At 42.0% G+C, this 17,015-nt stretch overlaps 2 protein-coding genes across 12 annotated transcripts in view; one reads left to right on the forward strand and one right to left on the reverse strand.

The window, feature by feature from the left end:
- The window catches only part of TCTN3 (tectonic family member 3), a 48,022-nt gene extending 32,936 nt beyond the window's left edge, over positions 1 to 15,086 (reverse strand). The window contains exons 1-2 of one of the 2 annotated variants that reach the window (XM_086378864.1): positions 14,949 to 15,086; positions 7,973 to 8,121 (exon numbers count right to left, since the gene is read on the reverse strand). The gene's annotated coding sequence lies outside the window, so the exon portion shown is untranslated. Of the gene's footprint in view, positions 1 to 7,972; positions 8,197 to 14,948 lie in introns of both variants that reach the window. The other variant, XM_086378863.1, reaches the window with a different exon arrangement.
- ENTPD1 (ectonucleoside triphosphate diphosphohydrolase 1) overlaps positions 13,122 to 17,015 on the forward strand; it is a 106,026-nt gene continuing 102,132 nt past the window's right edge. For 2 of the 10 annotated variants that reach the window (XM_086378868.1, XM_086378874.1), the window contains exon 1: positions 15,672 to 15,788. In XM_086378868.1, the coding sequence (XP_086234994.1) occupies positions 15,773 to 15,788 (16 nt within the window). In that variant the 5' untranslated portion in view covers positions 15,672 to 15,772. Of the gene's footprint in view, positions 13,462 to 15,176; positions 15,358 to 15,671; positions 15,789 to 16,072; positions 16,161 to 17,015 lie in introns of those variants that run through there. The other 8 variants (XM_086378873.1, XM_086378879.1, XM_086378870.1 and 5 more) reach the window with 6 other exon arrangements.

Below are 17,015 nucleotides of genomic sequence, written 5' to 3' on the forward strand. Positions count from 1 at the left end.
TGACTGTCTCCACCTTCTTCTACCCTGTGGATGGGTAACAACTATTAACTGCTTATTTTCCTAGTGGTGGTACCTTTGAAAACAGCCTCCCCTCCCCCACAGTTCCTTCGTGAAAACTTTAGGCTAGTCAAATGAGTTACTACGGTGGTTTTGAATCCAAGGCAGTAACAGTGTGATAATCCCAAGGGAAACACTGCCTTTTGTTTCATGAATTTCTCTGGGTTACTGATAATCTTGATTTCTGATTTTCAGCAAGGGAGCAACTCTGACATCTCCATTTAGGGGCAATAATTGTAACTTTATTCATTCCTTAGACTGATGACTGCACCTAGAAGATTTTCTATCTAGTATTTTTTAGTATAATCTAATGGTGCCTCCATCATTAGGCTTATTTTCTACATTAAAAGGGAAGTGAAAAGAGAAAAGATGTAGAATTGTGATCTTGGGCATGATTACTGGGTCATCAGAAATGCTGAAGCATGTAAGGACAGACAGGAAGTCGTTAAAAGGGTCAAAAGCACACTGTCAAAAATAAAAGGAAATAACTAGAGAAAAATGACTATTAGAATAGTAACTGATGTAATTAAAATGAATGTAGATTTTTTTGGTTGGGGGATTAGTGGTAAGAAAATCACTGTAAGTAAATATGTGTTAATTATTATGCCTTGTATAATTAAAAAAATTTTTGTGTGTGGTGGTAAACATGTAAATATCTTCCTAATTGAAAGAAACACATACAAAAATCGGGGCATTTCCTTCCAAAAAGTGTTTAAAAGTGGTATGGCTTCCTTTCTGTCTGGATGGTGAAGGGAGTTAATATTAACTCCTCACTGTATAACCCTTTTAACTACAGGGTATTGTATATTCTTTCGATTTTCATAACAGCTTTGTTCAGTCAATAGGAGCTTGCTGATTATAAGGATGAGGAAACAGTTTGAAGTGCAAAATGACCTAGTCAAATTGTCATCATTCATAATTATTAGAACCAGAACTAGAACTTCAGTCTCCTCTCATTTTCCCTGTGCTCTCTCTACTGCTTGGACTCACAGAGATGTTTTCCAAGGTCCTTTCCAGTCACATATTTCTTCAGTTTTAGTGAAGATATAAATGTATCATGATATTTTTATAGTCAGAGCGTGTTGTCCTAGATTTTAAACACAGACATTTGGAAACAGTGGAAGGCAGATGTCCTGGATACTCTGTGCTTGCTCCACAGGCACTGTCCCTCCTCCTCCACCCAGCTCTGCGCCACGGGAGACTGTCCAGAGTGAACTGCATCAAGGGGCCTCTGATTAGGTTCAGCAGGAGATTAGGGGGATGGGCCAAGAGCGAGGTCAGGTGTTTATTTATTCTTCTGCTCCTTCTCTGTGGGGCCAGAGTAGCAGTGGCTACGGTCCTTAACTGAAGGTGTAGCAGATGCCATGGGTCCCCCACCCAGGTTCCTTCAGCCCTCACCACTGCTGATGTCCAGTGGTGGCTCCTTCCTGTGTAAACACCTGCCACTCTCTGCCTGAGGGCTTTTTCTGGCCATGGAAACATGCCTACTCTATGTTCAGGGCAGGCTGAAGGTGCTGGACAGTTGATGGTCTCAGGGAGCAGCCATTAACCACTGTTGTATGGGAATTGGTGGGTAAACATCCCCATATCTTCTCCCCTGGGTTGGGACAACTCTAAGCCGTGTTCTTCATCATCTCCTATGTCCCTGTGGAGACTGAGCCACATTTGCACTCAGTGGCAATCTCTGCCAATCAGTGCACACTGCCTTGGCCTCCTTCCCTGCCCTGTCTCACTTACCCATCCCTTTCCAGGACCTCCTGGGATTGCTTCCAGATTAACTACTTGTGCTGAAATCCTACTCTTGAGAATGGCTTTGGGGGAACCCCAGCCCAAAGTAGAAGCCACCATTCTTGTCAAGCAACTGTCTTCTGTAGCCATCATTACCCTGTGGGTTCCAGGAACCTCTTCCTTCCTCCCGCTGCCCCTTTGGGCCACGCATAATCATGGATACCCATCGTTGCTACTCCCAGAGTGAGTCACTGCTTTTGTACACACAGCTGCAAAATAGGTTGCAATGTCGTCTTTATGCCGGGTGTCTAAACAATGGATATTCTTTTAGATAGGAAGAAAATGAGAATAAGAGAAGTGAACATGTAGCAGACTTCAGAAGAATACTTCAAATTCTAGAATTTTTGGAGCCATATTGTGAGATAATTAAATGATTGACAGCAACTCTAGTCAGGCCAGCAGGGATTATAATGCAATTACCACCATAATGTCAATAAAGGTATCAGGGTCATCTATGGCGTGCTTTTCAGGGTGATTGCTATTTGAAGAAGAGCTGGTTCTGTCCTGTCTGTGCTCTTTGGAGGCAGAGTTCTTGGAATTCCTCCGTAGTCCTATCTGATGACATGCTAACCTCATACTTCTTAGTTACAGCAAAGCTGCTCCACACTCAGCTGCCTGATGTGCTTCATTTCATGTCTCAGGCATTGCTGGGATGTTATTGATACTCACTTGTAGGAAAAGAATTTTTTAAACATGAATAAAAAATTTGGAGGGACTGCTAGGCAGGGATTTGATTTCTTGTGTGCCCTGGTTGAGAATTCCCATGTGAGGTATTTTAGAGGACATAAAATGAGTAATAACCTGTCCTTTTCCTGCAGAACTCCAAGTCTAGTAGTGATGGAGTGTGGAGGGAGGACTGGAGGGAAATTTGGGGTGGGAAGGAATGACAACACGGGTGTAAAGTGGCGGGATGCTTTGTTAAGGTGTTAGTTATTGTGAGTCCCCAGTCCCTTCCTAGCTTGTTGTTGAAATTGCACAAGGTGCAACACATGTATACCTGTGGCGGATTCATTTTGATATTTGGCAAAACTAATACAATTATGTAAAGTTTAAAAATAAAATAAAATTGAAAAAAAAAAAAAAAAAGAAATTGCACAAGGTGCCCTGAAGCGATAGAGTAATAGATAAATAGAGTAATAAGGGGTAGACCTCTGAGGGCCAGGGAAGAGTGGAAATTCTGGAGCATTGGGGAGGGGATGGAGGTTGGTGGGTAGTGGGCACCCTTGCTTGTCCTGTGGTTGTGTCCTGGTCAGCAGGATGGTTATACAGTGCCTTACGGAGACTCCACTCTAGACACCAGAGCTTCCAGCAAAGATGAAGCCCCCTCACCAGACCACCTCCATCCCCACTCAGCAATGGAGCGGAAAGCCTGTCATGTTTCAGGGTTGGACAGTGAGAATTTCAAAAGGGCTCAAAGCAGAGGAGAGATTAGGAGTCCTCCCCCTATTTTCTAATCTATGTACTTCTCCCTGATTGTGGTGTGAACCAGGGAGGTAAGGGGATTCCAGTAATGATTGTGATCGCCTTTTTGCCAGCTCAGAGGGAACCAAGATGGGCTTAAGTTAATATAAAGAAAATGAAGGTAGCAAAACTTCTTAGGTGCCTAAACATGATGGTTTGAGAAGCAATCTGCTCCATGCTTAAATAACCAAAACAAAAAGCAGAAAATGACAGGGGCTGGCACTATGGGAGGCTATGGGATTTAGCATAGCTGTGATAAACCATGGTGTATTATTTTCTGTTTGGGAGCAGTCTCTTTTTCACAGGGCTTTTTCCAGCTAGGCAGAGGAAGGTACTGGAGGGAAGTTAAGTAGAGAAGGAGAAAGAATTCTTTTTCCTTATTGGTCCTCTTCTAACTTACTCCCTTATTATAACACAAAGCACAATAACATAACTGTACATGTGGTAGATGGTTGTATATGAGCCAAGTGTTAATGAAGTTTTATTTCCTGGTAATTTCTTCTCCTTTCCTCTAGGTACATGTCACACTTGAGTATATCCTGTGTTGTCCATGCTGTCCATTCTCTGGATTATGGCGGCAGAAGAAGCACTGTCTCATCAAACAGACATTGTTGACACACAGAACACAGACCCTCGTGCTCCCCTGTCTGTCCCTCCCACAGATACTTTTCTCAATCAGCAGCTTTCTCTTTGCCATTGCAGAGGCTCTGGAGCAGGGACCTCTATGACATTTCCATTTTTCCTGGAAAAAATTAAGGTGAATGGTTGCGTGGATAGGCATTGCAAGATACATTTTCTATATGTAGTCTGTATATCCTTAATTCTAAAACACGTGATAAAAACAGATTTTTAATGTTCTGAAAGTAGGCATGTGTCTTGTAATTAAATGTCAGAAGAAACCCGTCTGTTTCCAGGCAGAACTGTAAGTTATGCTGTGTTTGTCATTGAGCACATATGTGCTCAGTTGCACGGAAGATCTTTTTATCTGATCACCAACTCAACAGTTGATCGCCAACTCAACAAATTTATAACAATGCTTAATGTAGGTGTATTTTAATTTACATTCTTGATTCCCAGTTGGCTTTCGAAACCTTTTAAAGATTACAATTCAGCAAACCTAACCTTTTTTTTTTTTTTAATGTGGCAGGTTAGCTGTCATATGCCGAGTAATGAACTTAGGAAACAATAGGAATTGTTACATACTTTGGACTAGATCAGAAAATTTCAGAGTTGGGAGAGATTTGTATGACCAAGTCATGGGCTGAGAAGGAGTTTTATTTGAGAATGGTTCATCTAGTAAAAGGTTCTAACTTTTCCCCCTAAAATTTAAGCACATATGCAAAACACTAGCTTGGGTGCTCTGGGATTTGAAAGGATGTGTATGGGGAGGAGAGAAAAAGAATTTGTAGTCAGGCTCAAGAATCTGAAGTCAGACTCTTAAGTTGTGTATATGAGATACAGTCATGTTAGTTGCTCAGTTGTGTCCGACTCTTTGTGCCCCCATGGACTGTAGCCTGCCAGGTTCCTCTGTCCATGGGATTCTCCAGGCAAGAATGCTAGTGTGGATTGCCATTCCCTTCTCCAGGGGATCTTCCTGCCTCAGGGGTTGAACCTGGGTCTCCTGCACTGCTGGCAGATTCTTTACCATCCAAGCCACAGGGAGGCCCTTGTGTATGAGATAGATCACACTTGAAAAGAAGCTGGAAATGCAAGGCATTAAGCAAGTGCTGTTACTTAACAACTTCCCTTGTAGCTCAGTTGGTAAAGAATCCACCTGTAAGGCAGGAGACCGGGGTTCGATTCCTGGGTGGAGAAGATCCCCTGGGAGAAGGCAACGGCAACCCACTCCAGTAGTCTGGCTTGGGAAATCCTATGGACAGAGGAGCCTGGTGGGTTATAGTCCACGGGGTCGCAAGAGTCAGACATGACTTAGCGACTAAACCACCACCAAGTTACTTGGCACTTTGAGAGGAGAATTATGCTCTCAGAATTTGGAGGAGCTTGGAAGCCTTTAAAAATATAAGGTTTGAACTAGACCTTGAAGGATGAGCTGGGATAACCACGCGATTAATAATCTCAAAAGTAGAAAAAGCACTGTTATCTTTCTCTACTCTTTATTTTTTTGGGCTCTGCTGGCCCAGGATGGATGAAGGGCCTAATGTAAAGGAGTGCAGGATGCCTGGCTTTGGCTTTGTCTCCAGTTAGTCACCCCCACTAAGCTCTGCAGAGGCAGAGACATTGACAGCAACATGATACCTCTTGCTTCAGACTGGCCTGGTACTGTGGGCTATTACTGTCTTCAAAAAATGAGTGTGTGAGCCACCATGTTAAAGTCTTGAGTATAAGACTCTAGAAGCCACGTGTTCTATAAGAGTTTCTCCTGCCTCCTAGCACTAGCAGTGTCCTGAATTAGAAATTTGTGTCCTTGGCAGTCTTGATTGCTTAGCAAGTACGGTCCAGCACTTAAGGTCAGTTAAGTGTGGTGAATTTTTCTTAAGTACAACTTGTCTCCTTCTCAGAGCTACTTTAAGTTCCCCAGGCAATGTTCCCATATGAGGGTGGTCGTCTGGAGAAGCGTAGGCATTCTCCTCCCCTTTTTATTATTTTTTCCAGGTTCTGGAACCAGCAGTCAGTTCTCCTTCCTGCCCTCCCCTGGCCCCAGGGTTTGTGACTTCTCCCCGGAGACACTTACTGGAAACTTTTTGAGCCAGTGAGGCCTGTTTTCCTTTAGACCAATGGGAATATTGTCATGGATGAAAAGATTTGAGTACTACCATTATCACATGGAGTCTATGTAACAAGACTGTTTCCGTGTCTTGGCACAGAGCCCCAGTTAACTTTGCTTTGCTGGATGTAGGGACAATGAATTCTGTTTGAACAAGACATCATGTGTAACAAATACTTTTGCAAAACCATGTCCTTTTAGCAGTTATTTTAGTAAAGATGTCCTTCAGCATAAGTTTCAGCACAATAGATGCATTTAAATACCTATACAATGCTTAACAACATATTTTTTAAAAATCAACTTTTAATTTTAGAATAGTTTTTGATTTACGGAAAAGTTATAAAGATTGTACAGAGACGACTCATATACTCCATATCCAGTTTCCTCTATTATCTTAGTGTGATCGATTTGTTACAATCACCCCTACCCTCGCCTGTCTGTAACCTTCCACTCCCACGATAAGAACCCTCACCCATATTGTCATCTGTTTACATAATTGTCCAATGCCAGTATACATATGTAGCAGTATATGAACTATGAACCCGTATCCCCGTGGGAAACAGCTGTATCAACAGAGTCATATGTTTTCGTATGGTTCCTTTAGCCTTTAGTTTTACAAACTTCACTCATTTCCGAAGTGACTCAGGGCAGTACCCTTTTTCCTACTCTCTTCAATGAGGTTCTTTCATACATTTGTAATAGAGTTAGATTCTTTTGTCATAGCCAACATTCCATTCAGGGATCCCTTAACCTCATGGATAATTTCTTTTTTTAACTGTGTACCACAGGTTTTGACAAATATTGTCACGTATCCATCATGATACCATACTGAATAGTTTCACCACTCTAAAAAAATCCCCTAAGCTTCACTTATTCAAGACCTTCTGCCCCAGTAGATCTAGGGCAGCCACTCATCTGTTTACCATCTCTATCTAAATTTAACAAATATTTTAAAATTAAAAATTTTTTTAATAGTTGGAGATTTTATAAATCAAATGGGTTTCCCAGGTGGCCCTAGCAGTAAAGAACCTACCTACCAATGCAGGAGATGAAAGAGACATGGGTTCAACTGGGTTGGGAAGATCCCCTGGAGGAGGACATGGCAACCCACTCAACTATTCTTGCCTGCAGAATCCCATGGACAGTGGAGCCTGGTGGGCTACATCCTTAGGGTCACAAAGAGTTGGACATGACTGAAGTGATTTGCTGCTGCTGCTGCTGCTAAGTCGTGTCAGTCGTGCCCGACTCTGTGCGACCCCATAGACTTAGCACAGCACATAAATCAATCGGACTTTCATAGATAGTACTTTCTTTAGAAGTGAATATCTTTGACCTTAAAGATACTATGTTTTTTGTTGTTTGTGTTTAGTTGCTAAGTCGTGTCCAACTCTTTGCAGCCCCGTGGACTGTAGCCCACCAGGCTTCTCTGCCCATGGGATTTCCCAGGTAAGAATACTGGAGTGGGTTGCTATTTCCTTTCCCAGGGGATCTTCCTGACCCAGGGATTGAACCTGCGGCTTCTGCCACATCTCCTGCATTGCAGGCAGATTCTTTAACCACTGAGCCACTGGGGAAGCCCAAAGATATTATAGCTGTTATCAGTTATTATACCTGAAACTCATGGATTTGGGGCTGGCCTCTTGAAGTAGCAATGCAATTTTCTCATTTTTAATGAAGGAACATTTCACTCATTACATCTGCAAATGTCTGAGACATTTAGAGGAATCAGGATACTTTACATGGGGGTAGGAGGATGAAAGAGGTAAAGGGGATGTTTCAATAGATAATGTAAGAGATTTCAGCTAATGCAGGAGAAGTGATGGGTAGCTGTAGCTCAGAATAGAGTGGTTATGAATCAGTTGTTCAATATGTGCTATAAACAAAGATAATACCTAGACAGCAGAGACTTTATCAAGTACTAGGATCAGGTTAGGCATTTACCTGTAGTTCAGGATCTTTATTTTAATTCTTCAGATTCCTTGTTGAGTGTCTGCTCTGCTTGATTTTGATGTGCCATATGCTCGAAGCATGCCTTCTTCTGGTGTGACTCTTTGGTCATGTACTTCCCCTTTGGAACAGCTGGTCCCATTCTGCAACATTCAAGGGCTTCCCTGAACTCAGAGTTCAGGGCTTTCCTCCCTGACTTCCAAGGCCATTTGCTTATCCTTGAAAGAAAAAGGCATGAGTGACCCTTGGTCATACTTCACTCCCCAACCCCCTATTTCAGCATGTCCCTAGTCCCACGGTTGCTGTTGAATATGTAAGATCACAGTAAGTTTGGGGAAGGGAGGTAGACAGGTCCTATGTACTGGAGGAGAAAAGGGACTTCTGTTCTCTTCAGGGTAACTGAAGTTGCCGTGGGGTTACTTCTGAAAAATAAATGGAAGGTGTTAGAGCGGGGAAAGATAAGGGACACAAGAAGAGAAGACAATATTTTATTTAATCTGAACCATATACCTAGCGTATAAGTGAAGAGGAAAGAAACTGAAACTTGGTGAGTGCCAATTATGTGCTGGGGTCTGTGATGGGAGTTCTTATATATTTATTTCCTCCTTTCCCCTACCGTGACTCTGTGAAGTAGATTTTTTAAAGAAAACTTCAGTTCACAGATAAATAGGTTCAGAGAGGCTCACCAACTTGTCTGATTTCACACAGTGAGGATTTAAATCTAGAGCTCTTTAACTCTAAAGCCCTGGCAGCACATTAAAATGACCTGAGCCCTTAAAGAGAAATCCTTGCTTGAACCTTAGACCAAATTCCAATCTCTGAGAATGAGGATGGGCATTCGTGTTTTTAAAGCACCGCCATTGATAACAATATGTATAATGTGCAGCTGGGGTTGAGAACTCTGGCTCTGCTCTGAGCAGAGCTTTTCCTTGTACTCAGTCGGTCAGTAGTGTATGACTCTTTGTGACCCCCATGAACTGTAGCCCACCAGGCCCCTCTGTCCCTGGGATTCTCCAGCAAGAATACTGGAGTAGGTTGCCGTGCCCTCCTCCAGGGGACTCTTCCTGGTCTCCGGAGTTGCAGGCATATTCTTTACCACTGAGCCAGTACCTTTCCTACTCTCCTAAAAGAAGGGAAGGGGCATTTTCTGAACCAGTAGGCACTCTAAATACTCCCAGAGTACTTTTAGATCCACCCCATGCCCTGTTTCCTGTCCCTCACTGTGATTCTTATCATCTCTGAATAAGCAGGCAGATGGAGTGGGGGCAGAGGTTGTTATCAATGATAGAGAACTACAAATATGACTGAGTTAATCTAATCCATGTTTTTTTTTTAAATAAGACATGTGCACGTGGTGCTGATAGACTGTCAAGGTACAGTATCTGATACTGGCAAGAAACTATAATGATGGATATATGTTATTAAATTTTGGCAAAACCTGTAAATGTACAGGGTTTCCCTGGTGGCTCAGATGGTAAAGAATCTACCTGCAATGCGGGACACCCGGGTTTGATCCTTGGGTTAGGAAGATCCCCTAGAGAAGGGAATGGCTACGCACTCCAATATTCTTGCCTGGAGAATTCCGTGGACAGAGGACCCTGGTGGGCTACAGTCTATGGGGTCGCAAAGAGTCAGACGTGACTGAGCGACTAACATACATACACATAGAATGTAACATCAAGAGTGAACTCTAATACAAGCTATGGACTTTGGGTGATAATGATGTATCAGTGTAGGCTCATCAGTGGTAACCAATGTCTCACTCTGATGGGAGATAGCAAGCAAGGCTGTGGAAGTGACAGAATTATATATGGGAAACTTCTGTACTCTCTGTTCACTTTTGCTGTGAACCTAAAACTGCTCTAAAAAATAAAAGTCCATTAAAAGTGAAAAAAAAATAGTGTCATGAAAATTTGATATGATTTTCAAAAGGTGCTGGTAAATTTTGTTTGTTGAATATTCTTACAGCAAATGCCAAGTAGTGCTGATTTAGTATCTCGGTTTATAGCAGGTATAAGAAGATGGGCTTTGGGTGTATTCCTGGTGGGAAAAATTTTATAAATTCCTAAGATTAGATTTTAAGAAGAACTAAAGAGCCTCTTGATGAAAGTGAAAGAGGAGAGTGAAAAAGATGGCTTAAAACTCAACATTCAGAAAACTAAGATCACAGCATCTGGTCCCATCACTTGATGACAAATAGATGGGGAAATAATGGAAACAGTGATAGACTTTATTTTGGGGGACTCCAAAATCACCACAGATGGTGACTGCAGCCATGAAATTAAAAGACACTTACTCCTTGGAAGAAAAGTTACGCCCAATCTATGGGGTCACACAGAGTCGAACACGACTGAAGCGACTTAGCAGCAGCAGCAGCAGACAGCATATTAAAAAGCAGAGACATTACTTTGCCAACAGAGGTCCGTCTAGTCAAAGCTATGGCTTTTCTAGTAGTCACGTATGGATGTGAGAGTTGGACTATAAAGAAAGCTAAGCGCTGAAGAATTGATGTTTTTGAACTGTGGTGTTGGAGAAGACTCTTGAGAGTTCCTTGGACTGCAAGGATCTCCAACCAGTCCATCCTAAAGGAAATCAGTCCTGAATATTCTTTGAAAGGACTGATACTGAAGCTGAAACTCCAATACCTTGGCCACCTGATGCAAAGAACTGACTCCTTAGAAAAGACTCTGATGCTGGGAAAGAAGGAAGGCAGGAGGAGAAGAGGACGACAGAGGATGAAATGGTTGGATGGCATCACCAACTCGATGGACATGAGTTTGAGTAAGCTACTGGAGTTGGTGATGGACAGGGAAGCCTGGTGTGCTGAAGTCCATGGGGTCGCAAAGAGTTGGACATGACTAAGCGATTGAACTGAACTGAACTGAAGATTAGATTTGTTAATTGCCATACAGCATTTAACCTTTTACTTCATGTTTCTTGAAGTATGATTTACCATGTCTAGGACATCCCTATCAATTATAAAACCCCATCCTTTTGCAGTCTCCTTTTAGCCTTGAAACCAACCACAAGTAAGAACTGTTTAATATCAAAATGATATAACATTTTGAACACTGTGTCAAATGTTATGAAGAACATTTTGGTCTGTTCAAAAATAATAAAAACTGCATAGATAAACACAGGTATTCTTGAAATTGGGGAAACATGTCATTTTGCACAATAGTTACCCTGGCCATTTCTTTTAAGATACATAAAAGCAGAGTACCTCCTTTCATGAGTTTTATCAATAGACTTTTGTTTTAGTGGAGGGTTAGAAACAATGTCAAGACCAGAATGCCCATTCTCCACCCTATCCCAACCAGCTACCCCTGCCCCCCCCTCACCCGATACAGAAACTACCATCATTACTCTGTCTAATTAATGTTATTCCTATTTTGTAACTGTTGGGTGTATGGAGAGTGCCTCAAGTAGTCAGAACACGCTGTGGATATTTCATGTTGGATAGAGTATATAGTCCTTTTTAAATTCTACATCTAATGTTATGTTCCACAAAGAAATCTAAGAAAATCCTGATATAGCTGCCTGATTACTGTGCCACAGGGGAAAAAAAAATGCATAGTGAATATGCTGGCTTCTGCTGGTATAACAACTTTTTAGCTTTGACCAGTTTGTTGTTCAATTACTTTTATTTTTCAAATAACTCTTACAAATAATCTCTTTCATCTGACTATTTGCTTCTTAAATGAAATGTTGAGGCTTCAAATTATAGCAATTAAAAAAACCCAGCTGAACCTTGTCCTCTTTCAACCCCCAAGCTGATTTTACATATTGCTACTGTCTCAGTAAATATTAAATCATGTCTTTAAAACTCTGGAACGATTCCCTGATAAAACTATTGCATATCATCAGTTTCCCACTTTTCTACCTAAGAGTCTTTCTTATCTTTTATTGCAGAAGTCTCAAACATACAAAATTCAGAAAATAGTAAATCCAATCCCCATGTACCAACTATCCAGCTTCAACAATTATCACTTCATCTGTAATCTTGTTTTATTTATACCTAATCTACTACTCCTTTTTGAAGCTAGTCTCAGACTTCTTCTGTAGATATTTCAGCATGTATTTCCAAAAGATATGTACTTTTGGAAAATAACCACAATATTATATGTGTCTTTAAAAATAACAGCTCTTTAATATTATATAATATCCAGTGTTCAAATTTCTTCAGTTGTCCTGAAGTTTCTTTTAAATTGGTTTAAATCAGGATTTCAAGGCCCAGTTACTGCCTTTGATTGGTATATCTTTTCAATTTCTTTTACTCTATGGGCGCCCCATCCTCTTTTTTCTTCCCTACAACTTCCTTGTTAAAGAAATTGAGTTATTTTATAGTGTTTCCTCCAGATCAAGTTTTACTGACTGCATTCCTGTGGAGCCTTTTAACTTGGTTTTCAGTGCCCCCAGGCCTCCTGTGAGCTGGTAGTTGGATCTAGAAGCTTCAATGTTGGCAAGACTGCTTCAGAAGTTGTGCTATATACCTCCATCAGAAGGTTGTCAATGAATGTTCATACCTACTTTTGTGATATAAACAATCATTGGTGATTATGCTTAGGTTTATTCCTTTTTTTTGCAGGGAGGTTGTTTGCACAATGGTTATACTCAAATTTTTTTCTTTAATTATCTGGAATACTTGAGGGAGAAACTTCTCCCTCTTCATCAACTATTTGGCTCTTCTATTGGTGCAGTTTGTGCGGCAAAGGCAGGTTGAGTGTTGATATTTTCCGTTTTTATTTACATTTTTTTGGAATAATGAATTGGTTCCAAAGATGAACAATGATTTCTTTATAGTACCATCATGAATACATGAGTGTCAATATATCTAACGTGTTTCAATACATTTCAGTTATAACATTATTGCCACTCAAATTTTTTATTACTTTGGCCAGCAGAAGCCACTTGAAGTTGGCTCCTGAGTCCTTTTGGAATGACCCTAGTAGTTTTAGACAGTGTCCTTTATTTCTGGTACGACAAGATGTTCCAATCTCATCTTACACACTTCCTGCCTCAGACTTGGAATTTGCCGTCTTTCCAAAGAACCTAGGTTCATTTTCGTGGAAAACACTAGAGGTCACTATCTTGTGCTAGGATAGAAGACAGTAATCTATTAAAGACTTAGGAATGAGCTCTGTGGGTATTTGGGAGAACAGTACTGTAGGCAGAAAGAGCGAAGTGCGAAGACTCTGAGGCTAGAGCAGGGGCAACATGAAGAGAACAGCAGGAAAGTCAGAGAGGTGCTGGGGAGCAAGCCAGGTAGGAACTGGTTTATGCTTGGAGTGAGATGGGAGCCCTGGGAAGGTTTTGAGCAGAAGAGTGATATGCTTGGTTTGGTTTTAACTGAATCACTGTGAGTACTGGGTACAGAATGACTGAGCAGGATTGAGAGCAGCATCTGGGAGACCAGTGGGAAGGCGATCATAATAAACCAGATGCGAGAGGATGTGGCTTGGCCCAGTGTGGAAGCACTGCAGGTAATGAGAAGAGGGCATGTTCTGGAGGGGGCTTTCCTTGACATGTTCAGATGCTTGTCTGTTTCTCCCACATAACCTCTCACTCACTGTGAATCTTGATCATTTTTTTTCTCCTTCTAGCTTTGACAGTCTTTTTGCATCCTATAGTTCACAGGATATTTTGTAGACATGTTCTTTTTGGAACTTTTCTCTGAAACAATGATGCCCAGACAGTCATAAACCCATTATAAAATTGTTGGTTTTTACAGATATATCCATCACATCAATTAAAAGCATTTTCACCACAATAGGACAAATACCAAACCAATGTTTCTTATTAGAAATCTTGGTATCTGGAAAAGGCATCCACTGGATTCTCATTTAGTATAACTAGTTTTTATTATAAATGGCAAATGCTTTAACTCTGAAACCTTTAGTAAGGTAAAGAAAGAGTCTTATGCAAACTCAGATTTATTAAAGCACTAAACTTTTTTGGGCGGGTGGGGTGGGCGGGCGCTGTGCCATTAGGATCTCAGTTCCCCGACCAGGAATCAACCCCGTGCCCCCTGCAATGGAAGCATGAGTCCTAACCACTGGACCACCAGGAAAGTCCAGCATGAAACATTACTGAGCACATAGTATGCTGCTGAGCACTGAACAAATAACAGAAACACCTAAACTGAAAAAAGAAAAAAAGCCCCTGCCTTTATTAAACTATGATTAAAAGTACAGTGGAGAATATATTTTTATAGAGTAAAAAATAGCCTTTAGTGGTCACCAATTTAATAGCTTATGGAATATATTTGGAGGTAAAATGATAGCTCAGCTGGTAAAGAATCCACCTGCAATGCAGGAGACTCTGGTTCAGTTCCTGGGTTGGGAAGATTCCCTGGAGAAGGGATAGGCTATCCACCCCAGTATTCTTGGGCTTCCCTGGTGGCTCAGATGGTAAAGAATCTGCCTGCAATGCAGGAGGCCTGGGTTCAATCCCTGGGTTGGGAAGAGTCCCTGGAGAAGAGACAGCTACTCACTCCAGTAATCTGGCCTGGAGAATTCCACGGACTGTATAGTCTGTGGGATTGCAAAGAGTCAGACAGGAATTAGCAATTTTTCACTTTCACTTTCAAAATGTCTTATGGTGTAACTGATTTTAGATACAAATTCTCATGCGGAAGAAACAATGCAGAAAAAGCATGAACTACGAATCAGTGAAATCAGATTTATGTTCTGCTTTGCTGCTATTTATTAACTCAACCATTCATCAAAAATCTACTAAGCACCTACACTGTGGGAGAAACTGTATCAGGTGCTGCAGAGCATAGTAGCAAGTAAGAGAGACCAGCTCCCTGCTCTCAAAGTGAACATGAACTTGTAGCTTAACATCTCCACATCTCTATCCTCGCTTAGACTACATGTCGGGTCTCTTTGAAACCTAAAGTGCTAAAGTTTGACAGCCTCATGGAGGGAGAAGGTGCCCAAACAGGCTGCCTTAAGACTTGGAAACTTACCTTCCTGTGGGTTGTCTCTTATCCCGATTTCAAAATAACTTCATAGACACCGTTTTTTAAAATGCTTTGGTCAGTCTGTATTTGGGTCACCGTGGCAAAGCCTAGGTGTGGCAATTCCTGCCTATAAGACTTCGGAGGTAGGAGGTGAAGGTTTGGAAAAGGTAGACAACTTGCATCAGCACAGCTAGACAGCTGTTCCCAGCGAGCAGCCTTCTCTGCCGTCCCACCATGCCTTCCAACCAATACCACAGTTTCTTCAGCGGCCGCAACCTTTGCTTGGGTGACCCGGTGCTCTTCTGGCGTAATGAACTCCAAAAAGGGATTGCTCATCAGGGAATCAGAAATAAGCGGATTTGTGGGGCCAGCACAACTGTTCTTGAGTCCCGTCCTTTTTCCAGTGGGTATCAAGGTAACAAGTTTCTTGCTTCAAAGTTGCAAAAAGTAAATCGCTTTTTTTTATTTGCTTGCAGACAAGATACATTTTTCAAGGCTGGGGAGGGGGGAATGGATTTCTGTATCAGAGAGAGAGGGAAAATCTGAAGAGAGATCTGAACACACATTGCCTCAAGATAGAAAAAGTTACAGCCCGGGCAAGCTTTAGGGGAATGAGCTGCTTAACTCCTCGGCAAGTCTGTCCTTCAGTCAATGAAAAAGACATAGGGTTTGAGGTTCCTTCCGAAACGGGGCAGGCTAATTTAGCCCCTCCCACGATCCCGAGGGTCTGTTATATCTCTGTTCCTTGAGTACCTCTTTCACTGAGACCGACCACAGCAAGCAGAGGCTGAAAAATAGAGCAAAGAGGAAGAAAACAAAAGCTGCCAGTTATGGAAGATAGAAGGGGTAAGAGCAAAATTGATTTGATCTGAATCCTTAAGACCAGGAAAAAATAAAAATAAAAAACAAAAAAAGGAAACCAAAAGCCCAGACCAAAAGCAAGTACTTGAAAGAGCAAGAGGCAAAAAGCCCTATATACACTTTCCCACCCTCTCCTTCCGAGAGGAGGCAGACAGAAAAAACTTTGGGGAATATTTTACAAAGCCAAGCTCCAGGGTTACAGTCAAGGGTGACTCCTGAGCAAGCTGGAGCGGCTCATGAATATTTATGAGCAATTGGTATTCAGATCTGGTTTTTTAGAGGCAAAAGACTTCTTCCGTCCCCTCACAGTTTAGGAGGCAGCTGCCTCTTTTGCAGTCCGGAGTCGTCTTGCTTCGGGTCAGTACCTCACTGCGGCGTTTGCTGGAAGATGCTGGGCTGCCTGTGTAGATTTGCTTTGTTCTCAAATTTCCTGTGTGCTTTCCTGTTGTGAAATTAGCAAAGGCTTCTCTGCTTGGAATTAGAGAAGTTAATGTGGCAAGAGGCTGTCTCAACAGGACCCCAGAGTATGTCTTGCAAAACGCTAAACCTTTCTTGGGAGATGTGGGGGAGTGTGCATGAGTATGGGGAGTGAGGGGAGGGAAGTCTCCAAGAACAGTTTTATCTTTAAAGAGTAAGGCTTATCTGACTGACTGACTTTAGATTCTGTCTGAAAACTACGAGAGCAGCCTGGTTTGCACAGATGGTGTGCGGTCTCTGTCTTTTACCTCTTTTGGGCATTTTCTGCCAGGACAGAGAACACAGAGAGCCAGCTGCTTGCCAGCCCATGGGAGCCAGGAAGAATGTCTGCAGCGGCGTGCTTGTGTAGGATTGCAAACCTTCATTATCTCCGGTTTCTAGTATCCCCACGTGTTTTTACCACATCGAATGTGGAGGGATGGGATGAGTAGCCAATAGAGTTCTTAATAATGATAAAAATGATAGCTGTTAACATCGTCTTTCCTCTGTGCTGGGAGCCGTCCTAAGCCACTCCCCGCGACTTATAAAGTGAGTGTTATCATCATCCCCATTTCCCAGATGATGGCGCTGAGGTAGTGAGAGAGTAGCTTGCCTTGGCATCACACAGTAAGTGGTGAGTTTGGATGCAGGTGATGGACACAGGGTCCAAGGGGCTATTTCCCCATTCTGTTGCTCCAATTCAAAGTCTCCTGCTACTGCCCTGGACAGTGTCGATTCGGTTTGCAAATCTTTAAA

This window comes from Bos grunniens, chromosome 26, assembly GCF_055505025.1.
Source record: "Bos grunniens cultivar Pamir isolate PY7600 chromosome 26, Bosgru_T2T1.0, whole genome shotgun sequence".
NCBI classification, from domain to species: domain Eukaryota; kingdom Metazoa; phylum Chordata; class Mammalia; order Artiodactyla; family Bovidae; genus Bos; species Bos grunniens.